This window comes from Mus pahari, chromosome 3 (genome assembly GCF_900095145.1).
Source record: "Mus pahari chromosome 3, PAHARI_EIJ_v1.1, whole genome shotgun sequence".
Lineage (NCBI taxonomy): Eukaryota > Metazoa > Chordata > Mammalia > Rodentia > Muridae > Mus > Mus pahari.
In genome coordinates, this window is record NC_034592.1 from 1,212,726 (window position 1) to 1,231,948 (window position 19,223).

Here is a 19,223-nt window from a genome sequence, read left to right on the forward strand (position 1 = left end):
AACCAGTACTCCCCAGAGCTGTGTCTCTAGTTGCATATGTGGCAGAGGATGGCCTAGTAAGCCATCAGTGGGAGGAGAGGCCCTTGGTATTGTGAAGATCATATGCCCCAGTGCAAGGGAATGCCAGGTCCAGGAAGCAGGAGTGGGTGGGTTGGGGAGCAGGGTGGGGGGAGGGTATAGGGAGCTTTGGGGACAGCATTTGAAATGTAAATGAAGAAAATATCTAATAAAAAAAATCACATGTGAAAATGCAAAATTGTTTGTTTACTCACGATGCCACAGAATGGTCCAAAGGGTGGTGAGTTGGCATCTGGACCATTAAAGAGTATGATGTAGTTCTGGTCACAGCCACCTGGAGAGTCGATACTGAGAAAGGGAAACCCAACAGAGACAGGCCTTCCAGAAGGAGCAAGGATGGTCCATTCACAATGAGTGTTGTTTGGGTAGCTGTCGGGAAAGCCAGGGTTGGCTAATATACCTTCGTTGCCCAAAAGAGTCCCTCCACAGCCTGCAAAGAAAGAATGGACAAAGGTTCCATTGAGTAAACTAGGAACCATCCAGCCTGCTTTCCCACACAGGTAGGAAGCTCCCAACATGGAACCCCTCCTCTTGGTTGAAAGCCCCTTTGGGCCCATTCCCACTGGATATCCCTTTCCCAATGGCTGTGACCCAAGGTACTTCCTCTGAGACTATTCTTTGCTAACCTCAGGCTAGGAACAACCTGGAAAACAATACAATAGTTACCATGAGAGTAGTCTCCATCTGCATGCTTTGAGGGTGCAGCAGACTCCCTAAGCATAGAAGATACTAATGACTGCCAAAATCAACTCACATTCTGTGGCACACCCAGACTGACAACTGACATTACAGCTTAGATGCTGCAACAAAACTCAACAGGCCCATGCTGGCAGTTCTAAGACCTACCCAACTTCTAAATCTGGTACAATGCCTGGAGCTGGGTTGCCTTTCTGTGGGGCTCTGGTGTATAATAGCAACAGGGTGCCTATGGGTCCCAAGACCGAAGTCTCTCCTCAAGTGACCAACTTCCCGTGTAAAGATGGAGTTAGCCATGTTTCCTGGAGCATGGAGTTTTCTCTTCCTCTCTCTTTGAGATCAATTCTTACTATGTAGGTCAGGCTGGCTTACAGCTTCACTCCCTCATGTGCAGGCCTGCGGCCTCCATGGCCTACACATTCATCAGTTCCTCCTTTTAATCAATCAGAGAAGTTAATTACTGGGCTTCCTTTGGTGTGTAGTTTTTTTTCTGTGATTATTGAATGGGACCCTCTCTTATCCCTTAATATGCTGAAAAGATTCATTTCATGATTTTTATTTTGTAGGTCTCCAGATATTATAGAATTGAAGTATTGAAGGTATCCCTCTTTTCTCGAGCTAAATGTGTTCATGTAACTTAAATTTCCTGCTAGTTAATGGAACAGTGGACCAAAAATTGAGGAAGACATTTATCACCCTGAAGTAGCAATTATGACACAGGACTGCCACCAAATGACAGGAACCATGAAGGACCAAGCTTCTCATAGTCACATACCATCAGAAGTGCATACACACAGTCACATGTGCAGCGCGCTGCTCATTGTGGACAGAGGCAGCTGCCTGCACATACACAGATGTGGTCCTGACTTGTCCTGTGATTTCATTTACTGAACTCTCAAAGAGAACTCCTGGGTAATCCATCCGAAGAGCAAAAATAACGTTTGCATGGGAATGTTTACAGTGTTTACGTTGTCAGACCTTTTATATGAAAATTGTGGTCTTTTATATCATAGAAATGATAAATAATTGTAGTATTTTGAAAATTCAGTCCTTTCATGGTTAAGAAATCTGCATCTTTAACAGAAAATCATCAGGCGCAGACCTAATGTGATGAAGGCCTTTTAATCTGTAATGCTATTTCCTGTGGCCACCTCATCAGCCCACAGACGCTTCCCTTAGAGTGAGCATCTTACCAGTAGGAGAGGAGGTCCAGATAATTTCATAGCCAAGGTGGGTGTCTGAGTCATCGCTGTGGAAGTGCAGATACAGTTCGTTGCTCTGAGAGAAGATGGGGTTGGGCAGCAGGTTGCTGCAGAACCTGTCAAGCACTGGTGAACTGCTGCTGCTGCCATTTCTTACCTGTGAAAACCCACCATTGATTACCCATCCGATTGTCTCTGTTTCAGCTTGTAATTAACACTTGAGGTAAATCCAGGAGGTTTGTTTTGGTTTTGTTTTCTGAGACAGAATCACCTTCTTAGCTCAGGCTAGCTTGGGCTAGCTCAAGCTAGCCCGAGACTCCCATTATTCCTGTCAGGCCCCTCTGACTCCAGAATAGGAAATGGGGCTTTACATATTCAAGTATTTATAAATGACAACAAGTTAGAATTTATAGCACACACCATTTGCATTGGGATTTAGAAATATCTGATGAACTATAGCCTCAGAAACACTGACATTCTTGTGATATACTAGCCAGTGCCATGGTCCTACAGAGGGTTATGTGTGCACACATTTTGAGGAATGCACACTGGGTTTTCAGGGGGAAGAGGCGCCACTGTCTGGCCTGTTTCCAGTTGTGGTACTTTATTCCTGGGGTCACAGGGGGTACGATGCTTCCTGCTGAAAAGCTTAAAGTGGCCAAAATGAACAAAGAACACCGAAGCTCAGAAACAAGCCTTTTCCTTGTGGGAAAAGTAAATGGCTCCATATGCCTATAATATTCCTCACCCTGTAGGCCTGCATGGAAGAGCTGGTGTTAGCATGTACATGTTCAATGTGAGAAGCCACCTCACTTCCCTTCATCCTTTAGAGTCACTGGAGTCTGCAGAACGGCAGATTAACTTGGGCATCTGAGCTGGGGAGGCTCCTTCTACGCCTAGGCAACAGCAAGTGATACACACTTGGTTCTTCGCTTAAATGTTTAAACAAAATCTCTCTGGCTAGGACAGACTGGTCAGTTACCTCCAAGTACCTGGGATAGCTGACACATTTAAGAATGCTACAAGGCCTGACCAGCTCCCCCCATACTCTCAACATTGAGTTTCTTTCCTTTGAGATCCTCTTTTAAATCACTTCTGCGAGATCAGGGGAGGAGAAACACACTGCTTAGAGCTTACCAAATTCACTTTTCTGAGAAGGATGAGGCATATCTCATGAATTATGCAGAGGCATGTCTGGTACATTGGAGAGGGGAGTTGGAGGCACATTCACAGGTAGGGTCTAGCCATGCCCTCCCTGCTAGAAATGCATTAGAATCCTCTATTCCCACCATAGCTAAAAGAATAGAACAGCAAGGCTCCCTGCGGAGTCTCTCCTGGAGCTCCAGAGGCAGATATGTTTGTGAGGCCTGGGTAGTAGCTTTCTGTCTCTGCAAATGTAACAGGAAGTTCCCTGTCATTCTCTGGAGAGGGGGAGGATGTCTGGTTGGTGTAGCTGTCACTATCCAATGTTAAAAAGTAAGTCTTCACTTTCCAGCATCCAGATGGCAAAGAGCCAAGGTTAAGTAGGGCCAGCAATTCGTACCTTGGGTTAGAAATGGATTAAGACTATGACTCAAGGTTAGTTAGGGACTCTAGCCCTTGTCCACATCCCTCTCTTTTTGTTTGTACACACATCTGTTCAATACAAACATCTGATTTTGTGGATGTGTAAGTGTGTAAATCCAAGCTTAACTCCCTGTCGAGCACAAACAGCACAGCTTCTGGGTCTTCATTTTTTCCCTTTTCTCATGCCCTGCCATGGAATGTACCCCAAGAGGAAGACACGAGCTTTCCCCGGGATTCACAACTCGATAAGGATTCCAGTTAACAGCAGATTCAGTTCAATCTGAGATGGGAGCTTTCCTACATAGTAAGGTAGGAGGAAGCCCGTGGGAGCAGAACGCATGGGCAGAGACCATCTACTGGAACTCCATTCTCCTCCAGGTAGAGGGCCACACACAGGGATGGGGGGGGGGGTGCAGAAACAAGGCCACTGGAGATGAGCTGGTGACCAGAAAGGCAGGAAATCTGTTAGCATCACGAAGCAGCAGGAAAAAAGGCTGACAGAAAAGCAAGGTTACCAGGAAAGGGGCAGTGTGAACCCTGAAGTTACTTATCCCACAAAAACCAGACAATTCTGGAGAGCATATCTGGAATATAAAGCTAACTAAACATGGGACTATTAACTTCTCTGATCTGATTAATACACATTGTATATGTGTTTGGAATATCGTACTGCACCCCAACGTATGTACATTTAAAAGAGTGATTAAGCTTTTAACGATGTGATCAAAGAGGCAGTTTGAGAAGAAAGGAAACTCTGAGTCAGGAGAGGAAGCTGTGGACATCTTCCAGAGCCTTTCCTGTAGAGCCACACAGCCAATGGAGAGAGCCCCAGGGAATCTGTGGACTCCGTTAGCAGAGCCAAGATGCTGTGCTTGTTCACGGCCCCAGGAATAGTATATAAATGCCCTTGCAGATAGCCAGCCCTTACCCACTGCATTCCATTCATCCTGCAGGTTGGAACTCAGATCCGTGTTCCTTTGAAAAATCTCTATCCCATTGCTGAGTGGTGCCATGACCGACGGTGACACTGACACCCAACCATGCTTCCAGTGTTGTAGCTGGAATCTGCTAAAGTACGCATTTGTAGGATGAAAGAAGACTAGCTTAATAAAGTAGAGAGACTAGCTTAATAAAGTAGAGAGATGTTGAATTAACATCTCGAGGAAAAAAATTCTTACTGAACCATCATGTTCTTACATAAAATTTTAAATTATATGCAAATATGTATTACCTCCAAATAGTCATTCATGCATTGTCTTGAATCTTCCAGCTGAAACCAGTAAAAAAAGAGGGAAATGCTGTGGTTCTGCGGGGCTCTAAGAATGATGGAGCAGTCCAGGTTATTGTCATAGCTCTGAGGCCACCCAGGACTCTTCAGATTGCCAAATTCTTGGTTGTATTCTCTGTTGCAGTCTTAGAGAAAAACAGGATTTGTAGTTAATGTGCAGGTCCAAATATTTAGTAGTCTTGATAACAACAGTGGTTTTACAGTCCACTGAATCTGAGCAACATTCAGAAAGGGCCCCAGCCTCTTGCCTTGTATAAGAAAACAGGGACCTGAGCGAGGCTAAGCACTGCGCATGTTCAGTGTCTTGCGTATGCGCAGCCCCCATATGCAGGCTCAGCTGCTGTGCAGCGGCTTCCTCATGTGGGCAGCCCCCACAGCAGCTGCTGTGACGTGGCTTGTTCATGCCCCCTTGTAAAGAGTGGGAGTGCGAGTCCCCTTTGAAGAGTACTCCAGCATCTTCTGAACTCTTCTGCTTACATGGAAGAAGAGTTGCTGGTTGACAATTGAACCTTTTCCAGACCCAAAGCTCACCTTCCCAGACACCATCTGTGTAGGGTTTCCTTGGCTAAACTGTTCCTTCTGATTCAATTCACATATTTGTTTTTACATTTTTTTTTCTTTTTTGGTAAAACAAAACCAAAAGTAACTGTGTGCCCAAATCAAATTCTGCTGTAGTTTTGATCAAGGTAAAAAACCATCCTTACATAAAGTATTCTCTGGAAACACTTCCAATCACTGAAATCAAGTAATGTCTTCAAGGCACCGTGGTCATTTATAAAATAATTTCCTAAGGTGAAGTGATTCCCACCACTGTGACCACACCAAAAGTCACTGAACTGTGAACTTTATATACGTTAGACCTTGATAAAGCTTAGTTTCCAATAAGCTAAATTGAACCTTACTTCACATGGAGATATTTTACCTTAACAACAGCTTATCTGTTCACAAGACTTATCTGAAACAAGGATGGTCATCAGAGCTGCTCTTCCTGATAAACATGAGGTTTTAGGCTCACCTGCAGTCTCATAGGTGAAATGCACTCGAGAGTTTCTGTTTAAAAAGTCAGATTTGAAAACGACAACCACGGTACTTGTTGAGGAATAGAATACTGGCAAGGTTGTATAGTTTGCACCGCAGAACTGAGTCACTTGGTTTCCACTAGTCTGAAATGAAATGGAAGCCACGTTGCATGAGATTTGGCTTCAGGACAGTAAAGCTACAGTAGATAGTAAACTGTACTAAGCATGTGACTTCAACAGCTCTAGTCTCAGATGCCATGAAACACTTAGCATTAACCTGGGAATTGAGCAGTGTCCTGCCTCCCTAGAGGTATGGGACATAAGGAGCCCAGCTTCTGCTAAAATCATGATCAGACACGTCTCTCCAGAAATTGAAGCTGCTCCCTCGGGAGCCATGTCACAGTGAAAGTGTGTGTGTTCTTGTTGGGAGCAGAGCCAGGGCATGTGGACTCCCTACAAGTCTAGAGTTGTTCCTCTAGCTGCCCCTGTTCTAGAGTTCTATTAGGTCAGCCAGAGGTGGCAGGACTCTGATGAGCTTCCCCTCTGCTGTCCCTGGCACTTGGTACGGATAATAATGGCCTTGTTCTCCTCAGCAGCACTTTGGCAGTCCTTGTCCCCTGTCAAATACTCAGGGTAAATGCCTAATAATTTCTACACGTACAAGCAAGTATCCCAAAGGCATTGAACAACAGCCCCTGTCACATTACCCTTATGACTGAAGTACATGTAGTTCTTGGTCTCTGTCTGAAGGCACATGCTCCACCTTGTTTCTAGACTTCTTGGCTATTAGTCTGTCTCATTCACCTACTTAGCCAACTCCCTTCCATATAGTTTTTGTCCTAAGTTTGTCTGATGTAGCCTTGAAACTTTAACTGAATTGCTAAAGCCTCCCCTAGTGCTTATAACCCAAGATTTTCAACTTTGTAGCATTATGTGACTCTCATGTATCCAGCAGCTCATGAAGGTTTGCTCCACAGTTTACTGGGTAAACATAGTGCAAGATAGTGGGGTAGGCCCTTCTGTGTTGTTCATTATGGTGTCTATCTTCTGTGGTGTCTTAGCTGATAATAATTTTCTATGTCCCAGGTTTGTTCTGAAGCCTTAGAGGCCTTGAGTATTTTTATAGACAGCACATCAAACATCCTCAATTGTAATATTTACAGCCAGTTCAGCTGCTCTTGTGTACCACAGCTGCCTGTACATGCTATTTTTGTGCCCTAATGAGGAATCTGCCCTGATTTGCGTTATTCGTAAAGTGATAGGAAACTCAAAGTGCTTTGAGCTAAAGAGTCTCATTGCACTTGGCTCTAAGTCCTTCCACTGGGGCTTCCATTGGGGCATAGGAATTCTGTGTTACAACCACTGCTGGGGGAATGATGCTTAACCTCATTTCTCAACCACCTCAGGATCCTTAGAGTAACCTTGGTCACTAGGATCTATGCGGCACTCAGCTGTTCTCCGGCATGTGCATCTCTGACCTTTCACATCGAGTCAAGCTAGACTTTTGTCACTGAGTTAGAGACTTGTAAGAAGTGAGAAAGCCCAGCTTTATAACGAGGAGGGCCTTGAAAACCCAGAAGCTGACAGGTGGAGCTCCATTACAGTCAGGCCTTGGGCATTCAAATATGGCCCCTGAGAGTGAGTGTGTTAACTGTTTACCCAACTGCAGACTCCAATAGTTTCAGGGTACGAGCTCAGACTGTGGGTCCTGAATTTAAATATTTTCTTTGGTCGCCTTACTGCTCTCCCCATTCTGCCCACCAGTTGAGGAGATGATCATGCTCAGATCTCTGGGTCCAGCTGTTGTGCCTCCTTTCCCCATGGGAAACTAAGATTCTGCTATTTATCTCTTTGAACCCGGAAAGCTTCTGTTTCCCCTTTTATTCTCTCAGTTTGCCACAAGTATAGCCCTACTAGATGGGCACCAAATGGTCTCTTAGCTGGTTTTCCTGTGTTCTGTATGGGTCCCTCCAGTTCACCTGGACATAGCCTGTTAGCTACAGATGTAGTTCTCCAGGTGTGACCCATGGAGCTCTGGGATTGGTGGCTGAATACATGAGATGCTCATCAAACATTGATTAATATGTGCTAGGCAGATCAATCGATGTCTGCAGGGGGGCCTAGGAATGTGCATTTTGGGGGGTGATTCTTATGTCTTTTTACTTCTTTTTCTTTCTTTTTTTTTTTTTTACCACATTCATTATACTGAGAAATCTTTTTATTTGTATGAGTTAATTTTGCAATCTGGACTAATGGTAAAGAGAAATCAGATCCTGAAGTTTTTATCATACTGTTTACAGGCATGGTGTTCCCCTTCATTATGGGTTCTTTTGCATCTTTGAAGATACCTATGATGGTAAGTGATTTATTACATGGCTCACACTTCTAGCATCCTTTCTATATAGTGATAGGAATATGATTACATTCATAAATCTTCCTATCATATCAGTCAGGCCACATTTGTAAAGTGAACCAGGACAAAGAGAAGAATTTTCACAATCATAATATTCATAGGATTTTTTTTTCTTTGCAGTGTGAGTTTGTGTAAGCCCCAAATAAAGTTGCTAAACCAATTAATTTCAAAGTTTTATCACATTCAGACAGTCTACATAAAGTTGGGGCTACTACATATATTCTATTCATGCTGGGAGACAGATGTATGTTCTCCTATCAATATCTCTGTGCTCATGTGGCATGTATACATTGTGACACATTACATACCCACTAAATGCACAATAATAAATGAAAGAGCTCCACAAAGTTTGACAATGTCAGGAATGTGCATTTTTAACAAGACACCCAATGATTCTGAGCTGCAGGATACTTTGAAAGCATCTTGCTACAGGACTACACTTAAGTGGGTTAATAGGTTGGCAAGCGAGGTTTTGTCTCCAACTGAAAAAAAACAATTCTAGAAGTGACGGGACTTTAATTAGGCATGGCTTCATTACTTGCAGTGTCTGCAAATACGATGGCCACCATCCTGGGGTCTTTACCTGTACTGAATCCTGAAGTTCTAAGTAGCTCCTTGAGCAGTCTTGGGAGGGCAGCTGCAGTTCCCACACAGTTATCTGGATCTGCTGGTGTGGGGGAGCTTCAATGACCCAAGTACAAGTAGAAAATGGCCGTCTGACATTTGACAACTGAGGTGATGATGTGTTTTGAGGTGTCGAAGTTGCATTATATGTTCCCCCACAAGGCACTGAAGAGGGAGAAAGAAAATAATGTAGATGTTTTAGTCATCTCTAATTATACATACTGTCTTTAACATCTTGCTCTGGCCTAGAAAATTTTTTAGTATTCTTTTAAGGATTTAGTATATGTCCTGGTGACACAGGGCTGTAATCCTATCTTCTTGTAAGCTTGAGGCAGGAGGATAAAATTCAAGGCCAGCCTGTCAACTTAGAGAGATTTTGTCAAAGAAAGAGGAACTGAGGGCAGGCAATCTAGCTCTCATGTGTTTAATAATCCGCTAGAGCTGTAATTAATTTACCTATAATAAGCATGCATTCTTGTCTGAGCATAAGGACATATGTATTTCATAATATGTCAGAATACTTACTGTCCACAAAGGTATATGTTGCATTAAATCCTTTCATTTCAAGAGTTATGTCAGAGACAAATTGAACTGTAAGAAAGTTGCCAGAAGAAATAAAAGGGGCAGGCATAGTGGAACCACAGAATCTTCCGCCTAAATGTGAGTTTATGCTTGCACCATCTGCTATCTGGAAGAAAAAGTAGTTTATAGTAGTTAATTATTAATAAAGGAATTGATATTTTGCACTAAGTTACATGAGGTCACCATATGTCTATGGTGATAGACAGACCATAGATTAAGGATCTATATGTGTGTGTTCTTACAGGCAGTCTTAATTTATATTGATGGTGCTATAATGACTTTCAGTGATACCCATCATATATTTTTTTCTTAGGAAAAGTAATATATAATTGAAACAAACAAATAACAACAACAAAAGCCCCATGGCCTCAAAGTCATTAAACCCATTGGTAGTGTCTGCTGCCTGAATTATCACCAGGGGTTCTTTCTGAAGCTTCCTGGCGAGGCTCTAACAGGCTGCTGCTAAGATGAAGTCAGGTTGGGAGCTGCCTAACTGCTTCCTACCCTCTTAACACAAAGGCTACACCTGTGACAGCAGTGGTCCAAACCTAATAGAATGGCTTCATGGGTCTGCTTTCTGGGTGTCTCTGCTTGACTGAGATTCTTGAGCATCCCAGGCTCAGTCTAGCTTCCCAGCTATTGCATCTGCCTTCCTTTGCCCAGACCGCTCTTGCTGGTATTCACTGAGTCTGTTGAGGTCTCTCCTCCTCTATCATCCATCAGCAATGTCTTCCCTAAAGTGAACTCTGCCCTCATTCCCTGACTCCTTGCCTCAGGGCAAGTATTACTGTCAACATGTTATACATTTAACTTGCTAATTCTATTGTCTTTCCTTCTAAAATGAATACCACATTCCACAGAAGCACAGAATTTTATTCTGTTCCGCCATATGGCCCCAGACTTTAAAAGTGTGTAATGCATAAACCATGCTTACTCGCTTCTTAGTAAGTGCTTTGACCCTTCCCTACGACCCACATGCCTTGGTTTGTTTTGTGTTGTTGTACCAGAGTGCCACAGACCAAGTCATTTATAAACAAGTAAGTTAATTGTGACAGTTCTGAGGATTGAGGAACATTCAGAATTCAAGGGGCAGCCTCTCATGAGGGCCACCTTCTGACATCCGAGCATCCTAAGGAGAACATCAGGAGTACGCCCGTTCTATAATCTCTTCCTCTCCTGGGGTGACACTATTCACCCCATGCTAGGAACCCCACCCTCATGACTTCATCTAACCCCAGTTATATCTCAAAGCCCCCCATACCTTTAGCTTGTGGATATAAGGTTTACATTTCTACCTCAGGTACTTGAGTGATATGTACATACCACAGCACCACCTTCCCTAAACTATTCTCCCCAAGTCTACTCTGTCTCAATAAACAGCTCAAGTCTAAATTTCAGTCATACTCAACTCTCCCATTCCCATGATAAGCATACCCACTTTGTTCCACCTTCGAAATATATTGTATCGATGCCATGTGACCCAGTGCCTTCAGAACATGGCTTACAGATTAATTGCACAGACCACTCACAGAGTTGTGCACCATGGTGCCCAAGTGTTTGATGACCTAGAGTATGTTCCTGTTCTTGCTACAAAACTATTGTACCCAATGCAGAACCTGCAAGCCCTGGTCAAGCCCTGGTTTTTCCTCCTCTCCCTTCCCAACGCTCGATGCCTCTGACAGTCTCCTCCCTTGGAGACATAGTCTTTCTTGAAGGACTGATAATCCCTAGTCATAGAACTTTTACTCAAATGTCACCTCCCCTGAGAGGCTACTCCCACACAGTGGGGTCCTCCTCCAATACCATCTTGTTTTATTTTACTGTGATCAAACTCTATCAGTTTAATGCTTATTTACTTTTATGGGGCTTCCCCTCTGCACAAGTGTGAGTTCCACAGGAAGAGAAACAGAGCTATGCTCAGAAGTGTCTCCAGCATCTAGAACTACTGATGGCTTTTACAAACTCCCAAAGAAATAGTGAGGATTTGGATATCCCTCAAACACCTTACTAAAAAAAAAAAATAATAATAATAAAGTACATTTTCATTTTTATGTCTATGTTGTTAATTTTTATTATACTTTAATAATGAGTTTCTGTGTTTCTGTAGCCCTGAATATGAGCTCATAACAGAACCACATTAAATCAGAAATCTCAGAGCAGTGTGGCCACTGATGTTATAAAATGAAGAGGATAAATTTCAAATTTAAAAATTAAACAAAACTGACCACTAGATGGCACTGTCTCTCCTATATGAGTTCACAAGGAGCAAGGAAAAGTGGAGTTCTGTGATCTAACACACTCACTTTATAGAAAAGATTTGCCAAGTACTTTTTGTGGTAAGTGAGGTTTCATTACATCCACTGTGGTCTGTATGATCATCACAAGCTTTTCTCGTGTATCATGTACCTGGCTTGTGTTGAGTAGTGTGTACATGGAGAGGCATAAGAGCATTTCTGTACCTTCAAGGTGCTCATGAAATAGTGAAAAGAAAGAGCCAAATATAAGCAAACAAGTGCGTGTGTGTGTGTGTGTGTGTGTGTGTGTGTGTGTGTGTGTGTGTGTGTATCTCTGTTTACAAATATATCTACAAATATGCATGGAAAAATATAAAAAAGAAAACAAAGAAAAGAAAAGGTAATTCTGTCAAATAAAATCATGGAAATTCATACAATAAAAGAATGAGAGAGTTGGGAAAGACCATGCAGTTCATGCTGAGAAGCCTGGGTCTTACTCTACAAGACCAATGTCAGTTTTAAATAGAGACTGGTAAACGTGGGGGGCAGGACAAGGAGAAGCCAGGGCTGGGTAGAAGGTGGCCCTGTGCTGACACTATATTCATCCAACCACATTAAAGTAGGAGTTAGTGTAACTGATTGGAAATATATAGTTACAAACTGCCTGGCTCCTAGCCTCCTGTGTGATCAAACCTGAAATTCTACCTCTGTTCTGTTCCTTGCCACCACCAAATCTCTTACTGAGGGTAGACCCTGAACAACACTGGAGCAGGGATTGCATGTCTATGATGATCTGAATCCTAACTCGGGCATACCTTGCCTTCTAGAAGCCTTGTTTCTTGGTGTCATTGTGACAAAATGCCTATAATAGTCAACTCAAGACATACTTTGTCTCTAGAACTCAGTCCATGCACGACTAATCTCTATAGTGACACAGTTACAGAGCTCTGCTGTTCTAGGGCTGTGTGAAGGTCATGACAGAAGGACACACTGGGGATGGGGGTTACATACTTCATAGAAGCACTGATGCAGATAGGAGTAGTTGGGACTCAAGTATCTTCCAAATGGCAGTGTCCTCAGTAACCTACCTTCCTAAGTGACTCCCATGCTATCAACCACGTCTTCTTAACTTCTGTGCTTTGGTGGGTCATGCAAGACTCAAACTATCACTGTAATAATTATTTACTCTTTATGCATTTTTAAATCTTTGAGTTACTATTTATAATGAGGTAGACTGAAATTCACACTTATTTAATGAATAACTAAGTACATGAATGCTTAGTGGCAGTGCTATCTCCTAACCAGTGCACCTAGGGTCTACTGATGCTGTCCCTAAAGATGCACATGCCCTTCCCCAGTACCTGATAATATGCAGAAGGGTTAAGCCCAGTGAGTTATCACAGGGGCTCCCAGAAAGCTCACATAAGCCTCTAGGGAATGTTTTTATGCAAGTTTGATGTTTGGGAGTTGATAATTGGCCTTGCAACAATAATTGGGAGCATTTAGTGTTTAGAAGTCACATTTCTGATTCCCACAGGATACTTAGTACAGGGAATTGTCTCTTCAGATGGGACTGGAAACTTTAAAATATATCTGCCAAAACCATGATTACTGATGGAGTTGGGGAAGAAACCTTGGGAAACTGACATCAGTTTCATGTTTTCAGGTAGAGGAAGCTGTGAGGACCACACTTTTGATGCCCTCCACCACAGCACAAGGATGCTCAGCACAAGGATGACTGAACTAACCCAGAGTTGGAGAGTAGGTAGTACACAGCACTGTCTTTTCCCCTTATTTTTGGTCGTGTCTTTCTTGTGTATATGCCTTGTTGATACTGTTCTCCATTTTATGGAGGCAACAATGTGTGTGAGCTTTCATGATGCTGTTAAGTGCCGTGGCATGCTCACATCTAAGAAGCCCAACATACTCTGTTCTGATCACATTTTCTATGTCAAGGGTATCTAACTTCTATTTTCATGTTGTATAATGTATCTGTTTTCAGGTCAGTCTCCCCACCCCCATGAATTACATCTCCTTGGGGAATGTTCACTGCCACATCTCCCATATTATGTGCCATGGCTGCCACACAACCCCATAGGACAGATGTGATGATGGTTTCAACAGTCACTGATCAGCCACAGTTCACCGATGTACAGCAGATGTCCTCCTTGGTCCCCTAGTCAACACTCTCAAAGACAGCCATGCATGAAGGGAGTGGGCATAACTCAGCAATGGAGCTGGTATAATCTGTCTTACACACTACTTATAGAGCTGTGTCATTAGCTTCTATAGAATGTCATTTTATCACAACATTTAACAATTTAAAAGGGGGATAGTAAATACTGATATCACCTCAACATGATCAAGAATCACCAAGGGACCAACTTCTGGGCATGCCTGTGAGGAAGTGTCAAGATTGGGTTAACTGAATTGGAAAGAACCCACCCTCCCTAAATGTGGGTGGTACCAATCCATGACTTGGGACTCTGGACTGAATAAAAAGGAAAATATGAGCTGAGTGTCAGAATCGATCCCTCTGTGCTTCCTGGCTGTGGACATAATGGGACTACTTATTATCTGCCTTCAAATCTTATTACGTTTCAAGAACCTAGAAAAGCTGGTTTTAAATCACCTCTTACGTAGTTCTGGTTACTTGGTTTTATTTTAGAGAAGGAATGAACTTGAATTAACACATTTTGTCCAGCATTTTGTCACCTCTAGCCCCTCATGAACTCCCTCATAACAGCTGGCTTCTAGCCCCATGTCTTATTAAAATGGTTGTCACCCAATGAAATGGCTTTCTTCATCTCAGCTTTTCTTGGTCTGTGGCCTACAGCTTAACACCACTGGCTATCCACATATCATTTGCAAAGGCGCCGTCCCCTCACTTCCATGCATTACACTGTTCCTGGATGTCACAAGCTTTACTCGGTCATCCATTTTCGTCCCTTCATCTTTGATCCTCCCAGTGCATCCTGTCCTTGGCACCCTTCCTAGACATCAATGGGAGTTTGGCCGTCTAGCTTCAGACTGTCTTAAAAAATGTTTCTTTGGAATTTTTAGAAAGCTTTGGATACTATCTACATAAATAAAGGGAATAGACCAATTACAGTATATTTTTGTACTACAGATGCCATTTACATTAGGAACTGTGAAAGTTCTCTGACTATCTCACTCCATCCAGCTAATCTTCCATGGATCGCTTCTTAACAAGGCACTTAGCAAGACAGAATTAAATCTCGAAGCTGATGTTAGAAGTCACTTGAGATGTTTGAGTGATGATATCAGAGATGAACTTGAACAGGAGGCTAGCAACTATACTATATATTGAAGCCACTGTAAGCAATAGTGTTCTCATTTTCAAGGCTTCTAGATAGTAAGCTGGAATCCCATGGTTAGAGCAGACCGTTAAGGTGCAGCAGTCTTACCAGAACGTAATCAAAGTTGCATCTTCCTGGTGACGATGGTCCCTCCAGAGTAAATTCATTGAAGGTGAGCTTAACAAGTTTGTTTTCAGGGGCAATTATATACCATATGCAGTTTAGACCTTTGTCATAACGTCCATTTGAATCATAATCGGGAGACACAAAACTCTTGTTGTCCTCAGTCAGGTACCCACCACACCCTTGCTGTGGTCCTGTCAAAAGAAAGATACATCACTGTGCAGAAGAACAAAATGATCTTCACTTTTCTGTGGAAGGATTTGGAAGAGGAGAGGTTCCATTTTCTCCCACACAATTGGAAATATTATCAAGAGGTCCCCGAACACTAGGGATTGTGCACCTGTGTTTCTCGGCTTTTCTGGCTTCTTGCTAATTCTCTTTTTTTCCCATCACTGAGTCACCTCCTTATCAGCATACATAGATGCCTGAGAGAGTGAGTAACCACACTGGGGTGCACGCCTGTGCCTCTGTAGAACTATTCATGCGATTTATTCAAGCTTTTCCAACCCTGAAAAACTCAATTTTGTGAAAATTGAGGTTTTTTTGCATAATAAAGCTGGTGGAAAATGCGCACATTCCTGACTTTTATGTTTTACTTTTGTGAACTCTGCCAAAACTGAAAATTGAATTTATGAAGATTTATCCAACTTCTAAAAAAAAAAAAAAATTACCTCCCAACTAGTTTTTCATTTAAATAGTTTGACAGAAAGAGGCCGTGAAGAGACAGTTCTGACTCCTACTTTACATTAAATCACATTCTCTGTTTTTTTTTTTTTTTTTTTTTTTTTTTCCAAAACCAAGTCAGGAGGAGACTAAAGAATAAAAGAAATCCACTAGGTAAAAACTATCTACACTGACATTAAATAATTAGTCATGCATTACAAATTACAGAATGAGCTTTAACACTCTGGAAAAGTAGTTGACCCTTAACTTTTAAGCCATCTATAGCCGCTTGGAAGGATTTTTGATTACAGGAGTAGTAATGTCATTTGAACTGAAAGTGAAGCTGGTAGTAGCATCTTACAGGAGACACTGACTAGGGGAGCTAACACCAGAGGTGAGACCACTGCTACAGTATCCAATCTGAGTTAGCAAGAGGCAATGGAGTTTGAACTTAACACACGTTACTCTGTTAATATATCAGTCTCAAGAAATGAAGTGTTGCTTTAAAAAAAATAACCTGTAGATTTTAACACTATTTGTGTGTTAATTATTGCCAACACGTTAATAAGAGAAGAACGGTGACTTGTCTCACACTGAATGGCATTGTGTACACTTACTATACCGTGGTAGCAATACCACTACTAATAAAAGTAGTGTCGTGAGGTAGATATGCCTGGTATGGAGGCAGGCTAGTGATGCTGAATACTCATAAATGCTTTTGTTATAAGGTACTGACATCAGGACAGCTGGCTATACAGTGTCACCATTATAGTACACACACACACACACACACACAGAGAGAGAGAGAGAGAGAGAGAGAGAGAGAGAGAGAGAGAGAGAGAGAGAATTTGTCTTACTGTTGTAAAGAAGTCAGTTCATATAAAATACAGAATAAAGAAAATGGAAAGCTAATATCACCTCATATTAACCAATATTATCAGTCAGATAACTATGGCCAAAATAGCCAAGTAACTGAAAGAAAAACAGTATCACAGGAGATTTACAGGGTTCTGGAAATGATAATGGTAGAAAATGTCCCATTTTTGTATTTAGACTTAGTACAGCTTCTCTGTGCTTCCAATTCTCCTAAGGCAGATGGAAATGCAAGAGTGTGTGCCTTTGGAGGATATAAACAGTAATGTTAACAGAATAAGGAAGCAATGCTACAAAGTGTGAAGGCCACATCACTGTGCCAGGTTATGATAGGACCTACAACTAGGAAAGAGTCCCATGTATTAAAATACCTACATTTTCTGTATTGCTAACTTGACATTCCTTTCCTTCTGGTTAAGACATCCTAACATTGCTCTGCTTCAGCATCACAAATTGATCATGTTTCCTGTTATAGTATTTTTTTTTATCATTTAGAAAATGCTTAGCGACCAGCAACTTTCTCACCAGTCACACTCTACTGGAACCACTTTGATGACATACCTTGTACCCAGGAACAACTACCACTATAGCGCTCTTCTGTATTTAACTATCAGGAGCTATTTCTTTGGTTGGGAGAAAAAAATGTTTGTACGGAGGTGTGGTGTGGGAGCTGGGAGACCTCCTGGAGATATAAACCCATATTCAGCAGAGATTCAGTCAGATCTATTTAATTGAGTCAGTAACTGAGTCCTGAAAGATTAAACTCCAGAGTGAAGCTGAAGGCAGCATTAGTCTGATAAGGGAAGAAATATCTGCCACATCTGGGAGAAGCACCTTAGCGGCTTTAGTGGAGGGAAGAAATATCTGCCACATCTAGGAGAAGCATCTTAGCGGCTTTTGTGGAGGGAGACAGCTTATTAAGAAGTTATTTTGAGGACTGACAGCACCTTCTTGAGGTCTTTGCCTGTCTCTGGAGGTTAGGGAGCAGCTGCACTTAAGATAATGATCACCCTGACTTTAATATAGTCCTGTCTTTCAGGAACATCTGTGAGTGGGGGCGGCATAACACAGATGCATCTAGAAGCAGTGCCCTCGTCAGACAGAGCGTGTCACATCACGGTGGCTTCTCTTCAGATTGTGGAGCCTGGGCTTCGGCATCCTTAGTTGGAGTAAACCTCACTGGGACTTCCACAGCTGTTGTGTCAGCTGCTCCAGAGTTGTGAATTTGCTTAAGGATTCAACACGGTTTCTGATGAACTTGCTGTCTCTATTTCTATAAAAGGATTTTGTAGACTACTGTACAACCTCGGGATAAGTCCTCCCGGAAAACTAAGATTAGAAGGGAAATTTCTCCGTTTGATAAAGAATACGTGTAGAGCTTAGAGCTATTAGCAAACTTTTGAAAGAGGGGTGTGTGTGTGTGTGTGTGTGTGTGTGTGTGTGTGTGTGTTCATGCCCGGGAAGGCAAGAGGCTGATATCCAGTGTCTTCTTCAATGGTTCTTCATATTATATTTTGAAGCAGAGCCCCTCACTGAATCTGGAGCTTGCTAACTTGGCCAGCCTGGCCAGCCAACACTATGGATCTCCCTGGCTGACCGCCTGCGTTGAGATTATAGGTGCACACCTCTGTGCTTGGCTTTTTACCTGCGTGCTGGGGATTGCAACTTGCATGGCAAGCACTCTGATGAGCAAGTCATCTTGTGAGTCTCTAAACAGTTAAGCAACCCTCCAAGATAAGGACAAGAAATGATGTTTTTCTTACTACTCTTAATCAACACTATTAAAGTCTTGGCCATTAATACTCAAAAGAACAAAAGCCTGGAATGGAAGGAATCCAGGTGTCACTGTTTGCAGATGCCATTCTTCTCCTTATAGAAAAATTCCGAGGAGTATGCAAATATACTCTTTTTTTTTTTTTTTTTGGTTTTTCGAGACAGGGTTTCTCTGTATAGCTCTGGCTGTCCTGGAACTCACTTGGTAGACCAGGCTGGCCTTGAACTCAGAAATCCGCCTGCCTCTGCCTCCCGAGTGCTGGGATTAAAGGCCTGCGCCACCAGGCCCGGCTGCAAATATACTCTTAGACCCAAGAGTCCAGTTACTCAAAACCTGAATATGTATGATAGTTCTCAGACTCAAGAATCCAGTCACTCAAAACCTGAATATGTATGACAGCACATCAAAACCTACAACATTTCTATGTATTAGCAATGTGCAAGAGAGGGACAAAACTGGAAAACACATCATTTGTAATCACTAAAGGAAATGGAATATTTGGGTACACATTTAAATGAAGGCACATACATAATGTTCTAAAGCCACTGAACTGATCATAAAATGGTAAAAATGCTAATTTTAAATTGGATTATAGTGAGTCATGGATGATGTGTTAAGACTAGTTCTTCAAATCTCAGTTGAGTAACTACAGTTCACAAAAGCTACTTCTTAAACAGTCTAGGCATCAAACTGCAGCGTGCAACATTTGCCAAGACCAGCAGGTCTCTATAAGGACAGGATGCTGTGCCTGTAAACACAGGTACAGAG

At 42.4% G+C, this 19,223-nt stretch overlaps 1 protein-coding gene across 1 annotated transcript in view; it reads right to left on the bottom strand.

Moving 5' to 3' along the window:
- The window catches only part of Cubn (cubilin), a 221,132-nt gene that overhangs the window by 4,263 nt on the left and 197,646 nt on the right, over nt 1-19,223 (bottom strand). Inside the window, exons 60-66 of the mRNA XM_021193965.2 lie at nt 15,131-15,339; nt 9,412-9,574; nt 8,846-9,051; nt 5,846-5,993; nt 4,774-4,955; nt 1,968-2,133; nt 273-508 (exon numbers count right to left, since the gene is read on the bottom strand). Coding sequence (XP_021049624.1) covers nt 273-508; nt 1,968-2,133; nt 4,774-4,955; nt 5,846-5,993; nt 8,846-9,051; nt 9,412-9,574; nt 15,131-15,339 — 1,310 coding nt within the window. The remainder of the gene's footprint in view (nt 1-272; nt 509-1,967; nt 2,134-4,773; nt 4,956-5,845; nt 5,994-8,845; nt 9,052-9,411; nt 9,575-15,130; nt 15,340-19,223) is intronic.